Source organism: Melitaea cinxia, chromosome 8, assembly GCF_905220565.1.
Source record: "Melitaea cinxia chromosome 8, ilMelCinx1.1, whole genome shotgun sequence".
In the NCBI taxonomy this organism is placed as follows: domain Eukaryota; kingdom Metazoa; phylum Arthropoda; class Insecta; order Lepidoptera; family Nymphalidae; genus Melitaea; species Melitaea cinxia.
Genome location: NC_059401.1, coordinates 5,170,074 through 5,190,325, shown reverse-complemented (window position 1 = coordinate 5,190,325; position 20,252 = coordinate 5,170,074). Strand labels below are relative to the sequence as shown.

At 32.4% G+C, this 20,252-nt stretch overlaps 1 protein-coding gene across 1 annotated transcript; it reads left to right on the top strand.

The window, feature by feature from the left end:
• The first annotated feature begins 306 nt into the window (after positions 1–306).
• LOC123655983 (mediator of RNA polymerase II transcription subunit 15) lies at positions 307–18,070 on the top strand. Its single transcript, XM_045591710.1, is given in 10 exon segments — positions 307–501; positions 4,597–4,758; positions 14,662–15,018; positions 15,100–15,302; positions 15,576–15,739; positions 15,825–15,908; positions 16,478–16,619; positions 16,777–16,984; positions 17,435–17,629; positions 17,720–18,070. Coding segments are annotated over 10 exon segments (2,061 nt in total).
• The last annotated feature ends 2,182 nt before the right edge of the window (positions 18,071–20,252 follow it).

Sequence of the window (20,252 nt, the reverse complement as noted above, 5' to 3'; positions counted from 1 at the left end):
CCTTTTCATTACAACGTCAATACAAATTAAGACGCCATAATCAATACGGACAATAGGCAATTGCAGACGGGAAAACTGGCACGCATTTTCCGGCGCGTCCGAGCCACCCCGAAGCGCGCGTGGGGGCGGGCGCGCGGGTGACGGGCGGGGAGACGAGGGCGCGAGGGGACAGGGGGGCAGGGGGAAGGGGGCGCGCCGGGAGCACAGGCCCCAGTGCCCCCCGAACGCAGCGGCGGCGCGACGCCTCCCCGAGATCCCGCGACATGCGTTGATGTCTCCCGCCACCCGACAACCACCGCCGTATACATGGACAACTCCTGCCTCCTCGACCTCCTCATCAGGTGCTTCGCGATGACCGAGCCCGAGGACCTCAACTTCACCGCGTTCACCGACCTCTGTCGCCTGTGCTCGCTAAAGAGCGGGCCTCGCCTTCACATATTCGACAAGGAGTCGGAGCAGCGGCAGATTCTATTCAAACTACGGACCTGCCTGCCCACTATGGTGAGCCTTTATGTTTTCTATACCACGTAGTGTTCTTCGTAATCTTTTCATAATAATAGTTTTACACGGTTGAAAGATAAATGTCATAGTAAACATCGCTTAAAGAGGAAGATGCAGTGATGTAGAGACGTGTCGACTGCCGTAGACTCGTAGGCGCATGCGCGCTACGCGTTACGAACATCAACATGAAATACAGTAACACTTAACACGATACCTGTTGAATAGTAATTGTAATAGGCATTTAATTATAATCATTATTATGAGTGAAAAATTAGAAATTAAGTAATTTAAAACTTAGTATTACAAATCGCTTTTGCAAAAAAAGTTACCTTTTAATAAGAATATAATTTTGATATTAAATTCCTTTGTTGTGCTGTAATTTGCAATGGAATTTCATTTGGGCAATTTTAGGTGTCTATTAAATAAGTCTGAATCTGACATGTGTTTTTGTATATTAAAAATGCTACTTCTTATGTAAACAACACAAATTTAAAACAAAATGAACCCTTTTTCCACAGTATGCGTTGTCATTGTAAACAATACTGTCCTTGATTAATTTCTATTAATGTGGGTACTCTGTTAATTCACAAGCCTTACTCGTAATATGTAATATTAAGCTTGTAATACGCTACGTCTATCTAAAATTTATAATATGAGACAAAAAGTGTGTTATATTTGTTTATTACATAATTCTTACAGCGTACTAGAAAGACTTCATAGTTGTATTGATTCAAGTTACAAATAAGTAAGACTAGATACGGCTTACTTCAATTTTAAACATTAAAATGGTCCTGTATCCACATTCATGGTGGAATTATATTTGTTATATTAGAATGGCATTTTAAATATCAATGTATTCCATCCATGAATAATGTCTACGCTCAACTTTTTGAGTTATTTGTAAATTTACCTTTATCAGTTGGAGCATAAGAATTAGAATTTCGAAATGGCCTAAGATACCACACAATCTTATAGAAAAAAATATTTAGCAAAACCCTTTGAATGAAATGGAAATTCTTGACGCGTTCCTTTGTTGTACTGTAATTGACTACAAGTAATATTGAAAGACTTTTTAATCAAGTAATATCTGAATTTGACACATTTTTGTTCAATAAATATACTTTCATAGAAGATTTCGCAGTTAGAAACACTACTTTACCATATAAAATAAAGTAGGTCATAACTCATAACTGACAGCATTGTTGCTATAAATAGTAGTAAAAATCGATGAATGACTCCTATTTTTAACCGACTTCAAAAAAGGAGCAGGTTACTCAATTCGACCGTATATATATGTATTTTCGGGGATAACTTCGTCGTTTATGAACCGATTTTGATAATTCTTTTTTGTTGGAAAGGAGATATTCCTAGGGTAGTACCATGATAAGGAAACCATGATCTGATGATGAAATCCCAGAGAAATCGAGGGAAACCCTCGAAAATTGTACTAACGACTAGTGCATTTGTTAATATTTTTCGTCTACTTACGTTGTTTTATTTGTCGATCTAATTAAAGTCGGTTTTATTTTCGTTTGCGAGCAAAGACAATTATATATTCTCTTATAATTCATAATAGGTGTGTAATATGAATCTCGTAATATTCTTAGCAAATATTAAAAATAGTATTTAATGCTACTGACAAGTGTTTATTATCTTATCCATTGTTCCATACATCCATTTTTAAACCAATCTTAACAATAAACAGATAAAAAGTAATACGATAATTATGTAAATAAAATTCTGAAAAATATGAATAAAAATCCGAAAAAACATGTGAAGTTGAATTTACACAATTTTAAAATAATCTTACCACCTATCTCCATACTCTCATGTTATAATGTATGTTGTATATTTGTATTAGAACATCTTTACCTTAAACAGCACTTTGCATTCAATGTACGACAAATATGTATTTATCTTTATAAGGTCTAACTTTCAGTACCTTTTGTATTGTAAAATAGCCCCTATTAAGTGAGTCACAAGAGCAATTTCCAAATGACCGAATGTCGAAAGAGCAAACAGTAAGTGATTCGATCCCATACATTTTTGAAATATAGCCCTGATCGTTGCTTAGTGATTCTACTACAGGGATTAATGTCATGTAAATATTGGATACTTGAATACTTCGTACCTTAAATTTTCATACTGTTTGCTTTTACTAGAAACGGTGCGTTATCGAAAATGAAGATGATGAGTTTATATTTTTATACGTTTTTTTAACTAACTCATTTTGTATTACAACATCTGAAAAGAACTAGTTAGAGACTACAAAACTTCGCTCCAAGATACAAATCTGTAAAACAATAATAATATTCTGGAGAGCATCCACGTATTGTATATCGTTACGAAATGCCTTTATTTAACTTGTAATGTAAAAAATATGTACTAAATAAATAAATGTAAGTATGTATGTTAGGGTTGAATCTTCTTGCAAAACAATTTTGATGCATATAACTTTAATCAATTGAGCTGAAATTTTGTATACCTACACGTTTAATTTGGATATTCATTCATCTTTAGCTATACGTTTTTAACGAATAATACAAAAACGAGGAGGTTATCAATTCGGTTGGTATTTTTTTATGTACACGATATAATTTTATGTGTGTCTTACCTCATAACTTTTTAATGGGTGTATCGATTTTGAAAATCCTTTTTTGGATCGAAAGCTGTGTTCAGTCTTATTTAAATTTCTATATTTCGATATATAGGGATCTGACGAGTTCTCTTTGAGTTATGTCTAATAATGCATATTTACTTGGCTTTTTTTGTCGACACGTTATATTACTTGTCAATGTAAAAGTCCATTTCTTTTTTGTTTGTAAGCAAATACAATTATTATCATACAAATTGTGTAATGACGTGTGTGTAATAACGAATTGTGTAGATATATTTTGATAGAATAAAAGTTTTTTTTTATTCCTTTAAGAGCATTAAAATTAAAAGCTGTAAATTAAAATTGTTTGTTTAATTTTTAAATAAAATGGATTTATGAAACGTTTAATGTCGCTTTAAAATATTATGGATAAAAATAAAAAGAAAATAATACCTAGGTTTACTTAAAAATTATAGTGCTTAAAATAATGTATTACTTTTTTTATGTAATACTAGCTGACTCAGCAAACGTTGTCTTGCCCGCTAAATACTATTTAAAAATAGGGATTGGTGGTAGAAGGGTGAAAATTTAAGGTCGTATGTATTTTTCAATGCCAAATCATAATAAAATAAAGAATAAATAATTTATCTAAAAATTTAAAAAAAAATTAGGGGGATGAAAAATAGATGTTGTTCGATTCTCAGACCTACCCAATATGCCCACAAAATTTCATCAGCATCGGTTAAGCCGCCGCCGGAGGAGTTTAACCACAAACACCGCGACACGAGAATTTTATATATTAGATTAACTAATATATTCAAATAAATAAAATTGGAATGTCTGTTTGTAATATTATAATAACCGCTTTTTACTGAATGCATATGGATCTATACATGGTACATATACCAAAATAACATTTTTTACAATTTTTGTCTGTCCGTCTGTCTGTTTGTTCCGGCTAATCTGAAACCGCTGGAACGATTTTGACGGGACTTTCAATGGCATATAGCTAATATAATGCTGCAGCTGATGTAATAAGGTTTAACTTAGGCTACTTTTATTTTAGAAATTTATTTATTTTATAACTCTGCGAACTGAACAATATTTATTTTGTTCAATTCTACGCGGACGAAGTCGCGGGCATAGCTAGTCTGAATATAATAAACCTTAAGCCAAGGTAAATAAGGTTAAGTTTTGTTTACGTCAGTAGTTGTTTGTACTGAGTTGCCAAATTATTTTCAGCACATGTAGGTAGGTAGTGTTCCAAACAAAAATTGTACTCATAGTTGACTAGTGCTGAAAAATCAAAAAGTTTCTAATGCTTTAATTTCAAATATAATTAAGTACTTGCTTATTTCTGAGCCCCTTTCACGTTGCCGTTATTTTAAAGTTTATCTCGTAAAAAGTTTGCATTGTGTGTAGTAAAGAATAACAAAACCATTTCCTTTCTGCCCTTACTTAATAATAATACATTAATTAATAAAGTACTTTATATTTAGCAGATATCGAAAGACGATTTCCTGCCGAAGAAGATCTGCGAGCGGTGTGTGACGAGGCTGGAACAACTCTACGAATGGCGCCAGAGCTGCCTCAACACAGACTCGGTGCTGCGGAACTACGCTGAATCTATGAGGATTGTCACTTCTACTATTAACTTTCAGGTTAGTTATACTTCTTAATTGCAATTCATTGTAATTTATGTTGTTTGCAAGTGATTGTTTTTAATGATGTTTTAATGTTCTTCAAATGTCACTTATTTTTAAGCAGATTCTTTCTGTTGTAGTTTTTTATTATACAACGATACATCGACCATAGGAAGAGTACATGATTAGCAATGAATTTAAATTAATCTAAACTCTAAAACAAATTAAATAATAAACACTATGATTAACATAGCTTACAAAGTCAAAAAATTGTACACACCCATGAAGGACAGACACAAAATATGTATTTACTATACTTTCTTAATATTACGTACCCGTACGTACTAACAAATGTTAACTGAGGTTGTGAGGCACAGGAGGAATTTCCTGCTCAAAACATGGAGCAGCCCGACTGGGGTAGTACCTTGACCTTACAGAAGGTCACAGCTAAATAACGCTGTTTTCAAGCAGTGTTGTATTCTTGTTGGTGAGTAAGGTGACCAGAGCTCCAGGGGAGAAGTGGGGATGGGGTCGGCAAGGCGCTTGCCATGCTTCAGGTGTTGCAGGCGTTTATAAGCTACGGTAATCGCTTACCATCAAGTGAACAGTACGCTTGTTTGCTAATCTTTATATTTAAAAAATGGTACGGAACCCTAAAAAGTGTATGTGTCAAATCCAACACACAATCGATGTTTACTCCTAAAGAAAGATTAACGTGATATTTAAAAATAAAGTATTTTATCTGTTTCTTGCAAGATGTCGCTCTAAGGGTCAACGTTACTGTTTTGCACGATTTAAGTCCCTTAACTTTTTTCATACCACGGGACTTGTATCGAGTAAGCTCCATTAAATTCCGGATATGATAGCGTTTCTAATTTTAAAATTAATTTATATAAAAATTATATTGATTTGTTTTATTTATCAATTTATTTATTTTTACTTTACTGTACACCACAACTACATTTTAAACATTAAAAGCATTTAAAGACAGTTACAGACTGTGAAGTAGTGTGGTTTTACAAAAAAAATGCGTAAATTTTCAAACTAGTATTACAGAAATATGAAAATATATATCTACTAGCTGACCTGGCGAACTTCGTATCACCTTATTTTTTTCTGAAATATAATAATAACATAATATATCAAAATAAAATATAGCCTATCTTTTAAGTTGGATCGAACTGCACATGGTGTGCGAATTTTATTATAATCGGTTAAGTGGTTTAGGAGTCCATTGAGGACAAACATTGTGACACGAGATTTATATATATTAAGATTATATTACTATAGAATACAATAGGCAAAATATGGTAAGATAAAAAAACAAAAATTGATAGCGCTTATCTGTGAACGATCGAATCGATTTCAATAAACTTCACTGTGTAACACCGATTTCAATAAATTTCACTGTGTAACACCGATCGATAAGTTTCATATAATGTCACATTATTATTAAGTATGAATCGATAAGCTCCTTAGCGTACCTATAACAAAATATTAAATTATTGATAGTAATTAATATATTATATAAGTGAAGCAAAAACTTTGTAACCCTTTTTATAAAAACTGCGCGGATGGAGGAGTATAAAATTTCATACTTATATAGTTTATATAGAGATGGAGTGCAGAATACTAATATTTTGTTCAATTATGCATAAAAATACATTAAACCAATAAAAAAAACATTACACATACTACCATGTATATAGTACAACGTATACCATGTATGACGGAGAAGTATGTAAGTAACTTCTCACACTCATAGTTTATATAGGGGAGTGCAGATGCAAATTTTTTACAAAAATTATGCATAAAGATACATTAAATCAATAAAAAAAATCACATGCATTACCATATATTTGACACACACACGCGTATAATTATATACTCTTTTGTTTATTATTATAGAAATATATTCTTTGACAACAGAAGCTTGATAATGTGCAAACTTATAATTTAAATTAATTATGACCGAATTTCGACCACTGGGCGACCACTAGTATTAGTTATATTCGCCACATTGACATTGTCTTGACCTGTTGACAAAATACCAACCGAATTGAGAAAATCGTCCTTGAAGTGTTCTATGCAATGCTTACTGTTATACAAGCAGTTCAAAAAGGAAACAGATATGTTACATTGACGAATAAACCATTTTTTAATTTATTTTAATGCAACGGTACTTTTCATAACTCACTAAGGTTTATTAGACAACAGATTTTGAAGATACAACAAGAAAATACAAAAGCTATGTTCTTCTATTATAATATTCCCGTTATTTTCTTCTAGGGGTTTATTTTGTTTTTATATTATTACACTATCCTAATTTCTTAGTAATCCATAAAAGCAAATCTTAATAGATTTACATGTTTATGAGCGAATACATTGTTTTGTTTCTGATAGTATGGAAATATTGAGCCATGATTTATTAACAAAGGAATGGAGCACAATATTGAGTTCTCTCACGAAGGAATGAATCTCTAAAGATAAATCCGTTCCATTATTCATTCCTTTTGATATTATTTATATCTGACTTTCCTACTCGCATAAGATTGAAAGATATGGTTTGATATTAAATATTTTTGTTATTTATTGAATTATACATAATATAGTAATGTATTACTACAATACTTCGAAGCGCCGATAGAAATCTAACGTACATATACTTAGCGCAAAATATTTACAAATGTGATAAAAATTCATGAAACTGTAATGCAATTGCTCATAAAGTTGCAGTAAATCGTGGGTATACTCGCATGTCATTAAAAGTCAAAATGCTTGTTTTGTGTCGACACGCGACTGGCGATGCACGTCGCAGCTCGGTCGCGGCGGGCGCCCTTCTATCGATCCAGCACGCCCGGTTCATATCGACCCATCACCCACCCTCACTCACACATCTAAAATTCAACCTTATACTTAAGAAATAAAACCCATAATACCTCGTAGTAATTGCCGAAAATGCCGGCAAACCATTTCAAACTCAATAAAAACGTATCACGAATCCTTATCGAATACCTCCATATTGTCTTACAAGATGATGAACTATCAACTCTAACGTACTAGTCATAAAGTGGTCGTCGAAGCCCAAACTATAAGCCCCTAAGAAATTCGAATTGAATAATGAATACGCATGTCCGGTAACTCTTTGTTTTCGGATACTAATGTTTCTAGCATCAATATTGCTTAATGTATTGCAATCATTATAACTTTAATTTAAATAAAAGCCTCTATTGCCAATTAATACTGTCAACAAATATAATGAAATTTTGCAAAAGACCTTGAATGCGACGCTCTGAATGCAAGGGGCTGTGCAGTACACGCATAGGAAGCAAGGTCGAAGGCTGGCTGGTTAACAGTCACCCTGCTCGGGGGACTGTTAACCCTGACCTAGCGGGGTGAAGGATATTCCTACTACGGCCTCCCGCCTCCCAGTGGGGACTGCACTACCCCTGAACATCACTGGCGCTTTAACCTGCCCCACTAATGTGATGGATGATCAAAATAGGCTCACCTCACACAGCGTATTTGAATAGGCACGCGTTTTGGATTTAAGATCACTAAATTTATAATATCTAAATATAACTACTTATATAATACTTATAAACTATATCTTCAGATAAGTTTTGTCTTAAAATTATATAACTGTGTAAGAATTACTATTGATGTTTTAATAGAACATTGGTATTTGTAACTTCAACGTTACATAAAAACTATAGAAAAATATATTTTTACTTAATAGAATAGAATAAACTTTATTGCACATCACTTAGAAAAAAAATATTGTTAATACTTGTTATCTGACAAAAAAAATATATAACGCGATTAATTCTTATTAGAAATTACTTAAATTTTTATTATTTATCATAATAAACTATTTTTATAAAACTTGAAGTAAAACTTCTTTACGTACGCTTGCAAAACAGAAGTAAAAAATTATAAATATTTAACAAAGATTGATAAATATTAAACTCGTAATGCATATAAACTAGTGAAAGAAACGTATTTAAAATAAATTATAATATCGTTCAAAAATGTCTTATCTACGACAACCCCTACACAACCCGCTAAAGAACCCCCTCAAAAGAAATGAGGGGGAGTACCTCTACGAGTCTCCGTTACCCTTGAATTTTTATGAATATGCATCCAGTCATGGTCTGGCATTGTTATTTAGTACTGAATTTTTTAATAATTCATTAATTTAATTTAAAAATAGCTAGAAAACCTTTAATAAGATCAACTAAATTATTAAAAAAATAATTGATCGGGTAATGATAGTAAATAAGACACGGGACATTAAATTATATTATTACGGATTACTTAACGTAATATGTATGATATTATTAATTGTTAGATATTATATTATTTAAATGTTAGTTAAACTTTCGTCCGTAATACGATAAAAAGCTTCTTTAAATGCACATCTATGTCACAAATGTCAATATTTCTTGTTAAAATTTCCGTAATTAGGGCCAGCAGCTTGGGCTACGCATTGTCTAAATATTCGTTTTATGATGTTTTGAAAGGAAATATCAAATTAAAAAAAATATGTTGAATTATTTACTATTACCTTGAACAGTAAAAATTATTTCCGGTTAATTAAACATTCGTAGTTTTTGTGTACAGTAAAAAAATATTGGAACTAAGTAAATTATATGGAATCAAAACAAATCGTAAAAATTTCACCGAATAATAAGACGAGATTGCTCAGATAGACCCGTGAAAATTAAGGGAAAAGTTGAAACCGGAGCTATAAAAAAATATGCCACTGATAAATTAAAAATAAATTTTTCGTAGTTTGTGAAAAACGTAAAAATTGTGTGAATACTTACATGTCTTATGAGAAATATTATAGAAACTAACGTAATCAATTAACCTTAAGACAGAAGAAGAAAGTATTTCTATCGATATATTAGAACGTTTACAGTCTTTTATATAACTAAACGTAATGTTAGTAATTCTAACTAAATTAATATTTCTAAATTTTTATTAAGTTTCGTTATTTGTCAAAGCAAAAACGCAAATTTTTCTTTGAACCGACGATCTACATAAGATTGCCGATGTAGGCGGGATGAAGATTGCAGAAATCTGGAGGGTCTGGCGTAAACTTGGGGAGGCTATGTCGAGCAGTAGACTGCAATAGGCTGAAAAGATAATGATGCTGATGATAATGTGCGATAATAAGTGGGAATCGTAGCTTATGGACACCTGCAACGTCAGCATTACAAACGCGTTGTCGACCCTACTCCCGACCCTCCTTAGGAGGCTCGAGCTACCTCACCACAGGAACACAACACAACTGGAGACTAGTATTATTTTAGGTGTGATCTTCTGTAAGGAGGTACTTTTCCAGTTGTTGTATTTCCTTTTGTGCCTACCTTTATAGAACCCACACATTACACTGTCTAAAACTAACTCAGTAAAACTCTAATCAGTTTTATCACTTATTATATGTACAAGACTAGCCGTGTCCGCGACATCGTCCGCGTGGAATTTAACAAACCAGTTTTTGTTCAGTTCGTGGACTTGTAAAATCAATAAATTTCAAAAACAAAAGTAGCCTAAGTAACTCCTTATTATATCAGCTATCTGCCAGTGAAAGTCCCGTCAAAATCGGTCTAGTCCGGAACAGACAGACAGACCGACAAAAATTGTAAAAAAATGTTATTTTGGTATATTTGGTATATTTATTATTATTATGTTATTAATATTGTATATGTGTGTATGTATGTGTGTACATGTGTGTGTGTGAGTGTGTGTATGTGTGTGTGTGTGTGTGTGTGTGCGTGTGTGTGTTGTGTATTTTAATATAAATATCCAATGTTTTATTATTTCCCTATGATTTTTTTTCTCTGTTACTTCATTTATTATTTTTGTATACTGCTGTTTGATTGTATGGACTTTGTCTGATATAAAATTATTATTATTATTATATATACCGAGTATACATGATGTTAAGCACTAGTGGGTTTGTAAATTAAATAGCCAAGGCGATTATCACAATCTGTCTATATTTTTCAACAGCGTAACGTTGTTAACTACTCGAATAATAATGTATGCTTAAAATGATTATCTACCCTTTTTATACAATTTTACCGATGTCTCGAATCAGAGTTAATTTTTGATTTATTTATTATATTAAACGAATGTAATTATAAATAAGAAAATTAAATATTCATTTAAGAAATGATTACATGTAATATACTAAGCTATATCCTGCTTCCTGCTTCAGCCTGTAATATCCCACTACTGGGCATAGGCCTCTTTCCCTGTGTAGGAGAAGGATCAGAGCTTAATCCACCACGCTGCTCCAATGCGGGTTGGCGGATATATATTTTTTTTTTTTAATTTATTTAAACTCATTTTACATTAAAGAAAATTACAGTAATACACTCCAAAAATCGCAGAGATTTGTCCGGAGTGTTAAATTTGAATACAGTTCATTTAGGCAATTAAAAATAAGGTGGGTAGTTCTGCAAATTAAAGTAAGTAGGTATCTTTTAATTAGGTGTAAATGCGTACGCGGGGAAGGCGATCGAGACGCAATACCGGTTTGTTACAAACAGTTACAGGATGTTCATATACGGCGGACTATGAGTAACGATCGCTATCAGGTATACATGATAACAACCGGGACCGACGGCTTAACGTGCTCTCCGAGACACGATGGGGAGACCCACAAGGAGGACTGCACAAACACCCAGCCCTCGGCAAACACCTGTATGGCCAATACAAATGTTTGTCATGTGCGGGGATCGAACCCGTAACCGCCAGCGCAACAGGTACAATCCATGGCTGTGACCGTTGCGCCAACGTTATATCATAACAATTAATACGAACTACATCATAACCGTTGGGCGACTATTGAATACTTGATAAAAATCCATATGCATTTAGTAAAAAGCCGTTATTAAACAGACACTCCAATTTTATTTATTTGTATAGATAAGTATCAGACATGGTGAAAATATGGGTATTTTTAAGTCGCGCGATGGTAGAAAATTTTAATACGTTAAAACTTATCTTAAAATTTGTTTTTTAATTTATAAAATACGTTTTTTTTAATGTACTTATGCTACCTCGTCGTATCGATCAATTCAAAGATTCTTATATACAAAATTTTATTAAAATAAGATTAGAAACATACATTTATAAGATATTATTACAACTCCATGAAAATTCAAAATAAAAAAAGCTGTACAAACATTTCCATTCAAAAACATAAGACTTGTACACACGCAATGTGGTCCCCTAAGTTTCAGGTGCATTCCTAAGGGAAAGTTAAATCGATCGACGTAGGCGGTGATGCCTGCACTTAGTAAACAGATACGGGGGAGAGAGCCCGTCTTAGCCATGACTTTAACCTTGGCAACCACCTTAGCACATGTACAGCTTATCCTTTATTAAAGATGTACTTCTTAGTATGTTTTTATAACAGTATAAGTGATGTGTTAATATTGTGTGACTATTGACATCATAATGGAGGTACTTTTAACGGAATTTTATATAAAAGTAAGTCGTTAAAACATATGAATATATCTTTTTTAGCATTAGAAGGAATTTAGTTTCACTCATTTTGTTAGTAATTCATAGAATTAAATTCATAGAATTAAATTTAATATATAGTATATTATTTTATGTTGTATTAATATAAAGTCATAAAGTCATGAACATAAAATAAATAATGTTATGAATAACTTTATTACCTGTTAATTTTAAGTGAATAAATACAAGGGTACGAATAACAAAAATAGTTTATATGCCGCTTTATTATCGTCATCGTCATATTATCCATCATCATATATATTCAATTTGGATTTATTTTAAATAATGAATTATGATATTACAACTTGTGACAAAACATCGACGATATCAATTTCACTCTTGAATATTGTCAACACGTGAATGACAATGAACAATCATAATATTATCATGAAATTAAATATCATAAATTCGGATATTCAAATTCGATAGCACCTATTGCACCCCTGTTTCGTCTGGACCCTAGTAACTAAGTTTGCTTTTAATCAGTGCAGAAGTGATAAGGTTCCCCTTCCGGTTATCGTCGAGGGGGACATCTTCAAACAATAAAAAACGCGAATTCAGATCATTGAAGTGTGTATGATAATGCGATAGAACGCAAATTTGCCGAGGTGGTAAATTAAGGACACCATGTATATACATGCTTACAAAATTATTTGTTTTATGTACTCAATACTTATTAACATTCAATGATTTAAAATATGAATACTTAGATAAAAAAAAAATAAGCTATGCTTAATGGAAGACTAGAATTAAGCTATGCTTAAAGGACGACTAGAGATTTGATCATTTTATAGCGAACGCTTCTAAACAGCATTTCCAATGTTAGATGAATTGTCAGTCATAAGGTAGTCGTGAAAAAATAAAAATAAAACTATTTTAATATATCTCCGGTACCATCTTACAATAAGTAAGAGCTTAAATTCAAACTTTTCTATCAAATACACAGTGCAAAATAATTATACGAAGTACAGAAGGGAGACAATGTTTACATTTCGACGAAAATTAGTAGATAGATGAATGAATGAATGAATAGACATGGTCATATTTGCGCAAGTCAAGTATATAAACATAACAGCTAAATTTAGCAATCTAGTTTATGAAGGGCAGCTTAGGTCTGACAAAAGGCGAATAGTGAGATCTAAGGAATTTGTTGACAAAGCACAGCTAGAGTTAGTATGGCTTTGTATTTTAAGTTAGTATGATTAGCAGCATTAGCTTGTATCTAAAGAAATACATGAAAGAAGCTACTTGAACGAACTTAACAAATTGTATATATTAATGAAAACTCTGAGATGACGAAAGCATTACGCTTCCTCGAATACGTCGCCTCTTGTCTACTACTCGGAGGGCATCAATCAAAACAGTCGGCCCATCTTATTATTTTTATCACATATTTATTATATTACTATATTATATATATATGTATAATATTATAATATTACATATTTAATGTATTATTATATTATATATTACATTAAATATTATTATCACAGACACCTGATAGTGATCGTAACTCGTAGTAGGGAAATTATGTCCCAACTTTAAGTAGGGCAGTGTGGTGGGTGAAAATGAGCTCTTTGTCCAGCCCTAGGGTAGTGCTGACTAATTCAGCTTAAAGTAAATATATAATTCAATTAACTGCCAACAATATGAAATAAACTTTCAAAACATTAGACCATGTATTTTTATAAATATCAATAATGATATCCGAAACACAAGAATAATATCTTTTAGTATAGTAATAATTATCTTTCACATCAAATAGTTTCATAAATGTATAGGTACTCGTACTACAGGTATTGTCGTACCTATCCCGAAATTTGTGCAAATATTATATACATCTTCGAACTACATTAAAGGCGACTAATATAAGGGTTTGGTTAAGTCACCTTAAACATATACATAAATAGATATGAATAATTTCCATCAAAGATGTTTCCATGGAAATCAAACGTCAATGTCCTTTTCCCTGCTTTTCTCTCGGTCGTTGAACTCACCCCTTACCGAATTTAGGCAATTAAGCATAGGGTGTTCATATTCGTGTTACGGAATGAAAGTCGACTAAGGGGGACCGTTCTCACTTTCTGCGGGGTGAATGCACTAGGGGGCCTCGGGGGTGCCTCCCTTACCCGCCCTCCGACCGCATCAAAGACACTCATTGAAGGCGACGGAAAATAATGCACAGTGAAGGCAATCCGCAAAAAAAAAATGTGCGGAAGAAAACAGTCGTACAAGTTTCATTGTAAGAAAATATTTAGAAGACATATCAGAAAAAAAATACGTAATAGTATTTTTAGAATTATTACTACAAATGTACATAATGTTTTGAAAAATAATAAATCAAAAATCATTGAATAATATTTTATATTATTCTTATAGGATGGTACGGTCAACATGGATAAGATGACAGAAGCACAGAAAACGGCATATTTAGAAGCACACGTAGCGGTACAACAACATATGGCTCAAGCTGCAGCTGCTGCTAGACGTGAACAACAACAGCAGCAGCAACAACAACAGCAGCAACAACAGCAGCAACAACAACAACAGCAACAACAGCAGCAACAGCAGCAGCAACAACAACAACAGCAGCAGCAGCAGCAGCAACAACAACAACAGCAACAGCAACAACAGCAGCAGCAACAACAGCAACAACACCAGCAACACCAACAACAACAACAGCAATCTAATACTTCTACTAATAACTCTAGACATCATCAAGAAATGCAAGTAAGTGTAAAAATAGAAAATGAATACGCTTCTTATAATTTCAAAGAGGAACAATTTCGTTTGTTTTATTAATTTAAATATTTTTAGGGACAAAGCAACACTCATCCTGGTCATCCATCGCCGCCAACGGTTAGTTCGACTCAACATCACTATGCAACCATTAACTCTCCTATAAAGGTTCCTCAAGTAAGCTCTAGTACTGGTGGACCAGATTCCACTTTCACAGTTCCGGATGATGTAGGAATGGGATTTGAAGGAGGGGTGCGAGTCCTACAAAGCCTTGGAAATTGGTGAGTAAATAAAAAGTCAATAATTACATTAAAATTATTCCAAACTTAGATCGTGTTTTTTGTCTACACTCGAAACAATAATGTTTATTGTTTTCACATCGCACACCTGTCTTTCAATCTTATTTCGATTGATTTGTAATACTTGTATTATTTCATCACTTCCTATTTTACATGATAAACGTCTGATTACGAGGACTTCAAAGACGACAAACAATGCGCATAATTGACTAAAAATAAAAACAAATTCACCTAGCATTATAGGAATTTTTGCAGGTCACCTGAAGTAACAAATAATATTCCAAGACCAAATTTGATACCTTTCACGGAACCGTATGCTGAGGGTGGTTCAATGCATCCCGGAACTCGTCTAAAAGCACTACAGGGTACAGCTGTTAGAAAACATCCAGCTATTAAGCCTACTAGTTCTACTAATGATGGTAAGTTTTATTTATTAATTATATACAAATAAATTCCTCAACCCATTTTTAAAGCACTGAATTAAAGAAATTTTAATCTTTTCAGGAAATAAAGCATTTGAGTGCACTGTTTGCGGAAAAGGTTTAGCGCGTAAAGACAAATTAACTATACATATGAGGATACATACCGGTAATAATTGTTTTATTCATATACCCTTTCAACATTACATCATTTCATTTTCAGCATTGACGCTGCGTTGGCGCAACGGTCACAGCCATGGATTGTACCTGTTGCGCTGGCGGTTGCGGGTTCGATCCCCGCACATGACAAACATTTGTATTGGCTATACAGGTGTTTGCTGTGGTCTGGGTGTTTGTGCACTCCTTGTGGGTCTTTCCACCGTGCCTCGAAGAGCACGTTAAGCCCCGGTTGTTATCATGTACACCTGATAGCGATCGTTACTCATAGTAGGGAATATATCCGCCAACCCGCATTGGAGCAGCGTGGTGGATTAAGCTCTGATTCTTCTCCTACATGGAGAAAGAGGCCAATGCCCAGTAGTGGGATATTACAGGCTAAAGCAGTTCAACATTAGATGAAAAATTGTAACTTTAACAATTACGTTAAATTTTTCAAAGCTTAACTTTGTTTTTTAGTCTACACTCGAAATAATAATTATATATATTGTCAATAGTTGCAACATCATAGCTTTTGATTTAGCTTTACAATAAATGAACACGTCTATACTTTTTTTTCAGGTGAAAAACCATACGTTTGTGAAGTTTGCAATAAAGCTTTTGCCAGAAGAGATAAACTAGTTCTGCATATGAATAAGTTAAAACACATAACACCTTCAAATATAGCGCCTTTGGGTAAACGGACTATAACTATACCTCGTACGTTATATTTTATGTAATCACGAATAGTCAGAGATGATAATATGAAATCAAGTTTAAAGATAAATCCAGATCATAAACATAAAATATCTCGAACAATTTATTACGATTAAATAGATAGTATTTCATTCTTTATTTAAATTAAATCTTACTTTTTAAAGGAATTACTAAATTGAGATTGTCGATCTTACAGCTCTTAAATTGGATGACGTAAAACCTAAACAAGAAGATACAAAGCCTAGTCAAGCAGAAATCGCAGCTGTAGCTCAACAACAACAGCAACAACAACAACAGCAGCAGCAGCAACAGCAACAACATTCCCATCAGCAGCCGATTCAGGTCTGCCAGGTACCTGGACACAACTTTACGGTAAATCTCACAAAGAAATCAAGGCATGAAATATTATCGATGTTTTTTATCGTTTAGATTATTTTAGATTATATTAGTAGCATTTAACTAATTTGTAGCAATTAAGTTCATTTTTATAGGTTTAATATAATTTGAATAATTTTAATATTTAAATATTTTTTTAATTATTCTAAGCCGTTGTTGTATGCTAAATATATTTACTGATACTTTATCTTAATAAGCATGTGCTGAGAAAAAAAATCTAGATTGTTGCATGTTTGATTCAAGTTTCTAGCAATAATAATACCTACTATTATCTAATTAATAGAACATACAAATTATCTAAAAATATACTCGTATGTTAATTAATATTAATAACTCATATAATTTGCCAAATTTAAATATAAAAGTAATCAAATAACTCAATATTAAAATAAACAAAAATTATCACGACAATTTTAAATGTTTCAGAATTCAAATCTAGTTCACACGAGTGCTGCGACAGCTGCAGTAGCGGCCGCGACCGCTGGCATGGTTGTGTCGTGGTCGTGCGAGCTGTGCGGACGACTGTTCGCAACGAGAGATGAATGGAGTGCACATGCCAAGTCTCATTTACCCGACAATAAACTGCTCCAAGATAAAATGCAACAGGCTTCACAACACCAGGTACATTGAATTTTTAACAATAATTGTACATTAATTTATCTATTATAATATTAATAAAGTAATTACTACATTGATAAACTTAACTTTCAGCAACAAGAAAAGGTTCATCTAACAAATCAAGAAAAACTTCAATTACTACACCATCACAACCAGAATCAGCAAATTTTGAATGGGCACGGAATAGCAACGGCATCTGTGTCTGCAGCCACCGTTGTGAACGAAGGAGGAGGGGCGTACTTTACACACGGACACACACACTACGCACCGGAGAGGCAGCACTCACAGGCACATCACCTCTGTCTCATGTGCCGTCAGGAGTTCGCTGGTAAAGCGGAGTTCATGTTCCACGTTAGAGGGCATTTTGAAGGTAAAGTGAGTGATATAGCAGCCGCGGACGTGTTAGCACGTTCACTCGTCGACAACTCTGGCCTGTGTACCTGAGCCACGCCTACGCCCATCGGCGCATTTCAGTCAGATGTTTGCGGGAAGGGCCTCTTGCAAGACGACACGATCATGTTGAAGTTTTGAGACCTAAGTGATGTTTGTGACGAGCTCGCTCATCTCTTGTCATAATCGTTTTGATTAAAACTAAGAGTGTTTTATGGACAATTGATAAAATTTATAATTATTTTATTTTTTTTACTCTCAATTATTTCGAAAATTGTACATAAAATATTTATATTTACAACAATACATCAAAAAAGATATCTCTTTTAAAAGTTTGCATTCTAACGAGTAGGTAACCTTAAACACATTTTGTTTATATGTGTATCTCTTTATCTAAAACAAAATATTCCTGTTTCCCTTTTACTATTAATAAAAATTATAACGATTTGCCAGGCGAAACAAAAATTCTGCATAGGTCGCTGACCTATGCAGCATACCTGACCTGTAGCTGTAACAGGAAAATCAGCTTAAATTTGTGTAAGCGACTGCAAAAAAAAATTGTAAATTATCTATCGGATATCTACTGCAATAGCTTTACAATTCTACGTTGTCTCAATTCAAAAGATGAAGCATTCCTTTGCTATTGATTATTTTATTTATCCAAATATATTTTAGACATTAATCACAATCATTTGTTTTACAGGAACATTTTAAATTAAATATTATTAAGTAGAATATTATAATGTGTACAATTGTAGAAATTTTAAATTAATTTGTAATGGTCCAAGTTACATTAAAATTTTCATATCAGTTTGTAAATAAATATAAATTCATACATTTATATATACAGACACTCTCATTCCTTGTAAAATATTTAGATATAAAAATACGTTTAAGATTTCCATACCTGGTAGAAAAGCTAGTTATTTTTTGTAAATGTAAGCGTAATAATATTTAGTATCGCGTTAGGAAATTTGGATTTTCAAATGTAATTCCAAGCATTGAACTGATAAATTGGATCCCTTAAACTATTTATTTGAAATGATTTTATAGTTCAATTTGATTTTACTTTTGAAAAAATAAGAACGAACATTTACTTTAACTACAATTAACACAGTCCTAAATGTATACCTATATTTTATAAGATAACTTAACACTGCCCCGTAATTTGATAATTGAAATATGTAAGTATTTAACATTTAATAAGACTTTGTCATTATAAATAAAGATAAAGTAAACAAATAAAAAAGGATGAGTCAATCTAGTCATTTTGTAGTTAGTAATAAAGTGATATATTACATCGGTCATAAAACTTCATTTTAATAGAAATAAGAACTTTAATAATAAGAAACTATTATTATTAGGTATGTGTTGTTAAGTCAGTTGCTTAGGATAGTCTTAAAAAGTGAAATAAGAAGAGAAATAAGTAAACAGCTTAGAATGATTAATACCCGTTCACTAGTACAATAAACAGAAATAACAACGAATTGTGGTAATAAAATAACATTTAGAGATCTATTGTCAAATTGAAATTTACAATTTGATTATTTGTCTTTCGAACTTGATGTCAATGATTGTTAGCATTTTGCCGGCAAGAAACAATAAGATAATTCTAATGGCGATCGTATGCCAAAAGTAAAAGAAGAAGAAGAAGAATAAGATAATGTTTTTTTGGGTCATTTAATGACAGTAAGTTGGTAGGTGAATTTAAATGAAAAATATAATTATTTATCATTTAAAGACGATTACTTATTATAAGTTGTGAGCAGCATTTGTAGTAAGGAAAAGTGTGATTTTTTTCGAAATGTATATTCGATGTTACTTTTAAGAATCAAAATATAAATATTAATCACAAACAAAAACAAGGAAATCTTGAATAAAAATAAATATAATCTAAAGCTCCTACTAATCGGATTAACTTATCATTGCAATTTTAATTTTAATTGTTCGGAAACTAATCAAATTTGAAATAAATTGATTATTTCTAATATTTTGATAGATTTTATACTTTAATACAAACATGATAAAAAGTAATAGATAAAAAGATAATATAAATTAAAATAAATCTAAGTATTTTTTACTTTTTAAATACGCAACAGAATTAAATTAAATCAACATCGTCTTAAGTTTTTTTATTGAACGGTTATTGACCATTAGTCGCGTAAATTAAAATAATAAAGTTTTTTTTTTCTTATTTAAATTATAGTTATTTAAATGCAAACGCTTTAGAGACCAA